The sequence below is a fragment of the Aquarana catesbeiana genome, linkage group LG06 (genome assembly GCF_042186555.1).
Source record: "Aquarana catesbeiana isolate 2022-GZ linkage group LG06, ASM4218655v1, whole genome shotgun sequence".
NCBI classification, from domain to species: Eukaryota; Metazoa; Chordata; class Amphibia; order Anura; family Ranidae; genus Aquarana; species Aquarana catesbeiana.
Window position 1 is genome coordinate 28,837,495 of NC_133329.1, and position 10,287 is coordinate 28,847,781.

The 10,287-nt window shown below is 38.7% G+C and overlaps 1 protein-coding gene across 1 annotated transcript in view; it reads left to right on the forward strand.

The window, feature by feature from the left end:
- LOC141147922 (uncharacterized) overlaps nucleotides 1-4,698 on the forward strand; it is an 86,468-nt gene extending 81,770 nt beyond the window's left edge. The window contains exons 10-11 of the mRNA XM_073635080.1: nucleotides 2,418-2,697; nucleotides 3,654-4,698. Coding sequence (XP_073491181.1) covers nucleotides 2,418-2,697; nucleotides 3,654-3,913 — 540 coding nt within the window. The 3' untranslated portion in view covers nucleotides 3,914-4,698. The remainder of the gene's footprint in view (nucleotides 1-2,417; nucleotides 2,698-3,653) is intronic.
- Nucleotides 4,699-10,287: the final 5,589 nt, after the last annotated feature.

Below are 10,287 nucleotides of genomic sequence, written 5' to 3' on the forward strand. Positions count from 1 at the left end.
GATGAGAATGAAGCTTCAGCCTTGGTACTTCTGGATCTGTCGGCAGCTTTTGATACCATTGACCACTCTATACTTGTGGATAGGTTGAAGATGGTGGCGGGAATGGATGGTATAGCTCTGGCATGGGTAGCCTCGTCCTGCGAGACAGGGTTCAGAGGGTAAAGTTGGGACTATTTTTTTCCTCCGATAGTCCCCTGTCTTGCGGGTCCCACAAGGATCGGCTTCATCTCTGATCCTTTTTAACATCTATATGAGGCCGCTGCTGTACATCATTCGCCGTCACAATCTCCCGTTCCATGTCTATGCTGACGACACCCAGATCTACTTCAAATTATCCACGAAAGGGAAGGATAAGGTCATGCTGGCCTCCTGTATGGAGGAAATCCAATTCTGGATGGGTGCCAATTATCTAAAGTTAAATGGCACCAAAACTGAATATATCATCTAAAGTAACCAGGTGTATTCCAACTTGTTTCCGTCATGGCCGGATTTTTTCAAACCTTTTCCGATTCCGGCCACTCAGGTCAGGGACCTGGGCGTCATCTTTGACTCTAGGTTGAATCTGTGCCCTCAGGTAAATCAGTTGAGTTCATGTCACTTCTACCTGAGACTCCTGAGGTTGACTTTTCGCTATATGGCAAACTCTGACAAGATCGCCATGGTCAATTCCATTATCAGCAGTCGATTGGACTAAAGTAATGCCCTGTATTTGGGTTTGCCTGCTTGTACCATCTACAAGCTCCAGTTGATTCAGAATGCCGCAGCAAGGTTACTACATCACTTCATCCCTTAGAGCCCTGCATTTGCTGCCCGTGAAAGAATGGGTTCTGTTCAAAACCGGATGTCTTATTCGTAAGGCACTGCATGGACGTGGCCCAGAGTATCTGAAGGAAAAATTTGTCAAGTATGTGCCTACCCGATCCTTGAGATCGGCGAAGATTCCAAAATTTAAAAAGAAACCATGCGGAGGGTGAACGAGTGAAGTACAAGGAGCTGAATTTTGGAACTCCTTGCCTCTGAAACTGAGACTTGAGAATGACTTTTTGAAATTTCGAAAGAAAATGAAAACCGTACTTTTTGTACAAGCTTTTGGAGTCACCTAAATTTTAATTGGGGTGTGATGGACAGACTCCCTGGCTTTTATGCTGTATCTTGCTATGCTGGTTTGTTGGTTCTCTTAAGGTCTTTTAATGTCAATGTCCTTTTTTTTTTGTGCATCGAGGCCTTCGGGTAAGACTGCGTAGGTTAAGCATTTAAATAAATAAATAAATACCTTTTTTACTTCGTGTGATATAATTGTTTGTCACATAAGGCACAATTTTTCCATACATAGATTGTTTATTAATATGTACTGTTTTGAGTACCTCAGAGTGTCTCTTATGCACCAATCTATTTAGTAACAGTCTCAATTTATTAAGGCAATTACCTCACATACTATTTGTTCATCCAATATATTGTGTTTCATGTTTTAATACAGGGAATAGCACACCATTTATAATATTAGTATTTATTTGATTCCTTCCTGGTCTTGAGTAGCAGCCTTTCCACCAATTCAGACCAGCGTAGAGATTTACATTTATACACATTACCTGTAGGTACAATGAATATTTCCTACACTTGCACTGCTATCCTATAGAAGGATATGCTTTGTTCATTTTTTGTGTCAAAAGTTTATAACCACTTTAACCACTTTCAGATCGCCCATCGTACATATACTGTAGCAGGGCGGAACACAGTTAACCCCTTGATCACTCTAGATGTTAACCCCTTCCCGCCCAGTGTCATTAGTACAATGTCAGTTGTATTAGTGTCACTGGTGATGTCAGTGTCAGTTAGTTCCCGCCCCCAGTGTCAGTTTGCCCGCCACAGTCTCACTATAAGTTGCTGATCGCCGCCATTACTAGTAGAAAAAATAAAAAATTCCAGTATATATACCATTGTTTGTAGACACTATAACTTTCGTGCAAACCAATCAATAAATACTAAATGGATTTTTTTTTTACCAAAAATATGTAGCAGAATACATTTTGGCCAAAATGTATAAAGAAATGTGATTTTTTTCCTTTTTTTATTATATATGTTTTATAGCAGAAAGAAAAAAAATATATATATATTTTTTCAAAATTGTCGGTCTTTTCTCATTTATTTTACAAAAAAATAAAAAACCCAGTGGTGAACAAATACCACCCAAAAAATTGCAAAAAATGGTCTAAGTCATGAAGCTTAAGTGGTTATGTAATAGTAAAGTTATTGCTGAATAAAGAGGTCCAAACAAAAATGTAAAAACTGCTCTGGTCCATAGAGGGTGCACAGGGGTGAGTGGGGAAGTGCTAATGACATGCATATAATTGATGAAGTGTACCCCGGTCTCTCTCATATTCTGCTCTTTGCTCCAATTTATATTTTCTTCTTCTCAGACAATATCAGCTCCACCTAGTTCTGTCATTGGTGTCTTCTCCTGTTCAGAAAAGTCCAAGTTTAGCTGGTTGGACAGACTGCTGTCATCTGAAATATTTGGAAACCACCAAGTCATATTTCATCAGATCTTTCCTGGCAATATGAAGGGATTTTATTCGATGGTATCACATTGTAAATTTGGGATCTTGTATCACTGCATGGATCAGGGATACAAACCAATCACAGATATGGAGAATTCTCTGTATGATGAAGAGCTGAAATACTTGTCAACTACACTTGGTAAGATTAAGATGTACTTCCCCCTATGGTTCAATTATACTTACTTTATTTTCTTAGTAAGGAAGAAAGAGTCTACCTCTAAGTTAAGCCCACTTCCAATGTATTTGTTGCTATATATCCTGTATGGTTCATATTTGGAACATAATTTTGAAAGACTGTACTGTGCAATAGGGCCTTAGCATGGCTTCCCATGTTTTTGGGATTAGGGATAAGCTCAAGGTTCAGTCTGAACACAAGTTTGGCAGGAGCTGAACATAACGTACAGTATAATAGTGGTATTACTTCTGCTACTGTATTATACATGATAGTTTCCCACTGTCAATGGTTGTTAAGGATGCCGGCACTGGCAGTAAGGTCATTGGCCCCATTCACTTACTGGGAATCCATGGCCATATAAGAAAAGAAGTGGAGATGGGGTTTATTTTGTTTGTTTGTTTTTTTTAACAATCTGCTTTAAAAGAAAAGAAAAAAAAACAAAACAGTCTGTTATATATGTTGGGGGACCTTTTGAGGCACCCATTTCCCCTTTTTTTTTTTTAAAGAAGGTAGTAGGGGGATGTACTTTGCCTGCAGTTCTAACAGGTGTTTTCCTTTTGTAATATCATTGGTTAAAAAAAAATCACTGCTCCTGGCCAAATGGGATTTTTTATTTATTTATTTATTTTTACATTGGCACATATTTCCCAGTGCGATATGCTCCTCCCCCACCCAAAATATTTTTGGACAACCTTTTACCTATTTGCCCAGAAAAATGGACATTTTTGATTTGACAGATTGGATTCCTATTGATTTCAATGCAGTTCTGGTTTGGCATCTGAACTTCTTTGAAGTTCTTCAAACCCTGTTCAAACCAAGCTCAGGGCAGCTTCCATAATTCTCTAATGACGGGATTCATTGAATGTATAAGTCTTTCAATTATTTCTTGAGACTAATGTCAGCACTTGTGATTGTTACAGGTAAAAATAGAGTGATTGTGGTGATGGATGAATTGGGTAACTGCGATAAGGAGGCAAAATCCTGGACTCTGGAGAATCAGCCCAGTCTGGGGATGTTGGCCAGAGATGTTCTACTCTTCAGTAAACAAAAAAACAAATATCAAGAGAAGCCCAACAGAAGTATGCCTGTAGATAGGAACCTGGGCATGTTTTATGAGAATCTTAACACACTTAAGGAAATTCTAAAGGAAGGAATGACTTCTGCTTCATTTTCCAGTTGAAAAGAAGATTTGGAATAACTCCACCTCAGTATTCATTATAATATCAAGTTGGTTGTTTCTAATAATTTCTCCACTGATATCACTTTATGTGGTGGCAGACTTTGGATAAAGTGAGGTCCTTGGACAGCTACCATCACCCCAGGAGACCAATGGATTCAGTCCCCATATCACTGCCAGCAACCCAATGGGTAACACATCTTTCAAGAGACAATGAAGTTGGAAAATAAAGATTATGATTTTTTTTTTTTTTTTCATTGAACTTACCTCATATTATTTCTCTCAAGGAATAGCTTGTCTTTTGCTTAGTATCCTTAAAATGTGTGTAATCCCAAAATCAGGTTTTTCAGTATACAGTATTTCATGTCATATCTCATTATATACAGTTTTCTTGAGCATGTTTTGTGTATCTGTTGCAAAAGTTGTTTTACTTGGAGATCCTGCCAGTAACTATACCTCTGATTGCTTTCTGACAACACTGGCAACTCACAATAAGCAGCTGCAGCGTCAGGCTGTCCTGTGCATTCCTCGATTTGCTGTTGGATTGAAAGACCCGACAGGCAGTACAATGGACAACTAAAGGAGAGTGCAGGGCATGCTAACAATGTGTGAATATTCTGCAAAGACATCTATAGACTCCTCCCCAACATCTCAACACTGACAACAAGCAATTTCTCTATAAAACTTTATTTATTAGATTGGTAAATTTCCTGTCTGTTCTTGTAATATAACGGGCTTAGAACATTATCAACACTACTGGCTTAATAAAATACCAGAAAGAGTCAATACGTCTTCGTATAATTTACCTTCTAATAGAAAAGACCATAAAGATATCCATGTGGTCATTGATTTCATTATATTTACAATCCTAACTATTTGTATTTACTCTCATAGATGCCTGTTAATTGGTGATGGGATTACATACAACACAAAACAATCTCCTGCGCTCAGGAGCTTAGTCCATATGTAAGTGGTGTAGCCAACCCTTTGGATAGAATATGAAAAGTCATAGGTCGTGCTGCCCTCCTCAGAACAATGGGTGTCCTTAGAGCTGAAACATATAGAAAAACAGGGAGGGCACACCGACCTTGCGCATTACCAAAGATAAAATGTATTTAAATAGTAAACTCAAGTCATACTCACAAACAAATGTTTAAAAAGTCTTAATATAGCTCCACAAAATCGGAACTGTATCTTCTGCAGCCTGCACTGGGTATAAGGAGGAACCAGATATATGGTGCCTGGAGCTCTTGCTTTTACTATTTAAATACATTTTATCTTTGGTAATGCGCAAGGTCGGTGCGCCCTCCCTGTTTTTCTGTATGATGGGATTACATGCCATTGAGAAATTTGAACTGCATTATTCTAATATTCTCAACACATTGTACCACATTTGGGTTTCGTGTTGTCATGATGGTTACTAACCATTAAAGGGTAACTCCACTTTCGTGGGGAAAAAAAAAAAATAGCAAATAAGGAAAAAATAATATAGTGTGTACAATTACGATACAAGTCATATTGTAATTGAATGTTATTAAAAATTACCTTTCCTTTTCAATCTGCAGCCACTGCAATCTTCTAAAAATGCAATATGGCTACATGGAGTTGTTCTGTACACAGAATGTGTACTGACCACCCCCCACAGAAACATAATTTCCTGCTTGTGTGATTGGAGCACCAATCTTCCCAGAAGTCTATATTAAGATACAAGTCAAATTTCCGGCATCCCCTGCAACAAAAATATCATGAGATATTTCCAATAGGAACACATCTAAAGGGATGCAGGCCCAGCAGCTTTCCTCATTAGAGCCCTCCCATTAGACTCACTAAGCACAGAGGAACAAACAGGGATTTCTTCAGAATAACAAAAGTTAGGAATCTGCAACAAAGTTTGTTATAATCCTTTCAATGTACATAGATAAGGAAAAAATTTTTCTCAACAAAAGTTTTGTTACGCTTTAAAGCGGAAGTAAACCCATCCATAAACCAGTTTAATTTACGGCACATGCTGGAAATGTAGCACCCCCATTGGTTTGGTTTTGGTGTTCTCAACCAAACTGTTAAACCATCCAATGGCTGGTGTCATAACTGATCACATGTGCAGCATCATGGCAGTTGGAGATTAAACAGAGGCAAAGATGGCAGCTTCCTTGGCTGAAAACTATAGGGGGTTTACTTACACTTTAAGGATGAGAGGATGCTTCAGTCTAAACCTAGGTTTGGATCGAACTTTGGTTTTTGGAGGGGGTCCGGACAAACACTCAAAATATTGCCTATTCAGCAGGAGCCGAGCATTTCTACGCCTTTCATGTGATAGCTTCCTGCTGTCACTGGTTCATATGGAGGAACCTTGCACCCACAATATCCCTAGGAACCAGTGATATCCCTGAGAAACACCGGCAATATTTGTGCAATGACGTTGACGAAAAATGTCCATGGCCATATTCCGTCAATGATGTCACCATCATCTCTCCGATTCCCTTATAAAGTTGATGACAGCTCAGGGAGCTCTCATTTGGCTATGTGTACTGTCGGGATCAGTAATGTCTCGTCAGTGGGCAGACGGCACTGTGATATATGATGCATTGACAATGAGTGACATTTTTGGGGATTTTTATTTAATAAGGGATATGTGAAATGTTTGGGTGTCTATTTCTAGGTTACAATGCTTTTTATTTGTGAATAAGTAGGGCACTATGTACCTCCATACATAATAGTAGTACTATGTACTTTATACTCATTCACATAGGGATGATGCCAGAATCTGGGGGCTCTCTCATCATTAAAGGGGCTTCCTAATTCTGATAAGCTCCCACAAGACTGTTATACAAATTATACCAAATGATACACCATGTTGACGGCATGTGACCTGGTATGGTTCGGGGGGTGCATGCTCATTCTCCCACCTTTACTGGCCAGCCAAGCTGCATGCTCAGAATAAGGATCTGGTATGGATTTTTAGGGGGGCCTATGCATCTTTTTCATTCTTTCTGTAGGATGTGCTAAAGAAAAAGTGACATTTACAAACAAGCAAAATGTACTTTATTGCCAGTTTCTTAAAAACAACACACCCATCCAAATGTCCCCCAAAATACAAAGCAGACCCTCGGAGGGGTTTGTTTGCTGTCAAACAAGCTGTTAATGAGTTGTATCTTGGGAAGCAATTGTAAACACTTTTTTCCTTTGTAGATGTCAGCAGCTCTTCCAGTACATCACAGAGATGCCCCTTCACATGTAGGATTAGGACACCCCCCCCCCAGGCATGGTATTGAAAAGAATTGGACATTTTAAATGTTTCACCTTTAGAATTTAAAAAAAAAATCCTGGTCAAATCGAATTGTTTAACAATTATTTTGCATTGGTTCTCCAGGGCAGTACCCACCCCAAGGTTTTCCTGACACCCCCTTGCCTATTAGCCCAGAAAATGGGAACTGTCAATTTCACAGATTTGGCTCCTATGGATTTCAATAGGGCTTGGGTTTGGCATCTGAACCTCCTTGGAGTGTACAGTTTGGCTCCTTACTAATAATGATTGGGAAGAGCAAAGACAAAAACTTTCTCCCACAAAATAATGTATTCCTTCACTATGGCTCGCACTGGTGTTTTACCGAACTCAATGCCAGGGGCATTTCCTGGGCTTTTGATCAATGTGATTGGCTGTTGCAGTGACAACGTGATTGGGGACCCATTCCACCACCTCCGGATCATCAATGTGGTATAGGGAGAAATCACTGCTGAGCATAATTGAGCATGCTCCTTGCACAAAACACATGCTGGCTGTATTCTCTGCCACATATGTGTGTACAACCAGGAGGAAGGGATTAAAAAACACATACCAGTCCATAGAATCCAGTTTATAAATTCAGCAGGTAAACAGATACAACTTATGCAGGAGGATGTGTTTCATCTCTGTGTAGCACCTGAGGATAGCCCACTCACTGGATATATGTAAGGGTTTACAACCACTTTAAGGCCTCATTCACACAGGCATACCAATTTGTACAAAAGCCATCTTCACCCACATGGGACTGCATCCTAATCCATGCATCAGACCTGCACAGATGTACAGTGGGCGAAGTGCTGGGACATCCATGCAGGTCTGTGCAACTGTCCAGCTGTCTTTGAGTTGAACAGGCAGCTTGCAGGGCCCTCCAAGGAATACCTGTTCATCCTGCTATTCTGATTGGTGTGAATGAGGCCTTCCTGACCAGAAGCCTTCTGAGATATGTGACATGGATATCCTGGGAGGCTCTGGGTGGCTGAGGAAATGTCACTCTTGCCTCTTCGATCCTCCTCTTGTTTATGTTATCTTGTAATGTCTTGTTCCCTAGCCGTGACGAAGAAAGAGTTATGAGCCTAAGAAACAAGTTGACTTTTTCTTCTGACTTCTTGTTATGAAACATAAAGCTCTACTGGGCTTAGAGAATTGCAGCGCTGTCACATTTAGCATTTTCTTTTAGGCAAGAAATAAGAAAGTAGAAGAGGAACACAGTTAAAAAAAAAAAAAAAAGAATATTTACTAAACTGATAAAAGAAAATTACATGAGATTGTATAAGGAAGAGTGTAAAGGAAGTGACTTTGAAAAAGTTTTAATAAGGATGAAAGGTCTTGTTTATGTTCTATTTACTGTTTCTGTTTAGAAGAGAATATTCATCATGACAGAGGTTGCTGGATAGGCAAAGGTGTTAGTGAATCAGTAAAGGAATTTTCAATTTCAATTTCAATTTTCAACACCACCAGACACCTCTGTATCAGCTTTATAATTCAGATTTCTGATGGATACACTATGAACATTTATCAATGTTATAGAGCAGAAGGACCCACAACTAACAGGAGCAAACAGACACAAACCACAGCAGGACAACCTACATACTTCTGGAGAGACACCACTTCCAACACGCAACATCAGGAAAGGTATGAACTTACTAAGAATATTGTTCAGTTATGGGGTGCGCTTCATTTAAGAGTACAGTGATGGTAACATCTTATCTTGATAGATAAATTTAATTAATGTAAGTGCATTTGAAATATATATATATATATATATATATATATATATATATATATATATATATATATATATATATACACACACACACACCCTCACACTATACATAGCACATATCATTTAAGCTTTACACAATTTTCACCTAACATTCACATTTTCTTTTTTTCAAATTGTATTGAAAGATGTGTAAATCTTGGATTACAATATATATATATATATATATATATATATATATATATATATATATATATATATATTACATTTGAATTTTTTTGCTTTCAGTTATTTTTTTATGTTTGCATTTAAGCTTCACACAATTTTTGCCGAACATTCACATTTTTTTCCAAAATTGTATTGAAAGATGTGTATATCTTGGATTACCATAATGATACATTGACCCCCCCCCCCCCCCCACAAGTGCAATAAATTGATTAATTCAAGACACAAGTTTCAAATAATTTGTGTGACTTATTTTTCTAAAGTGTAGTTCTTCATGATTAGGTAAAAAAAAAAGACTTTAAGCCTAGGTTCACACTGATGCGGGTTAGAAATTGTGCGAGTTCAGCCGCACTCGCACGATTTCAAACAGGCAATGCAGTCCGACTTTGGGGGCAATTTGACAGACATCTGGGCATATTCCTGCACAGATGTCTATTCAAACCCCCCCCCCCCAAAGTTGCCAAAAGTAGTACAGGGACTACTTTTGGGAATCGGTGCGGAGCCGCACCGATTCGAGTGGTGCCATTGCCGGCAATAGCCACTGATTTGGCATGCCATTTGACATGTCAAATGGCATGCCAATACAGACCAATGTGAACGGGGCTAATAAAGAGAGCCACCGTTAATGATATACCTGTTTGTTTAATCTAACCTTTTAGTGGAAGAATTGCTAATCAGCTCCACCAGGTGGAGCTGATTACTGGGAACATCTGCTGGTGGACACTAGAACTACAACCCTCTGCCCAGGGAACTACAGTGCAACTAGCAGGCGATTCAGATACTAACAACATCCCAGGAAGGAAATCAGCTGATTTTGGAGAGGATGGAGATTTAGGTTGTCACTGGGCCCCTTCACACTGCTGAACTCTAATATTGAATGCTATACTTCTGCATTTACTGAGTTGTCAGTTATTCAGTTTTTTCGTATATAAAGTGTTTTTATATCGTGCATCAAACCTAAAAATAATAGTGAAAAAAAAACAATAGTGAAAAACACAGTGGCGCTATCTTAAAGAAACTATTTTTCCCTTAAGGTGATACTGCAAATAAAAATACAAATATTCAAATACACAATGTAACCACCAAGTGACAGGTGATTGAAATATACAACAAGTGTACAACCAATAAGTATATTAAATGCATGAAAAG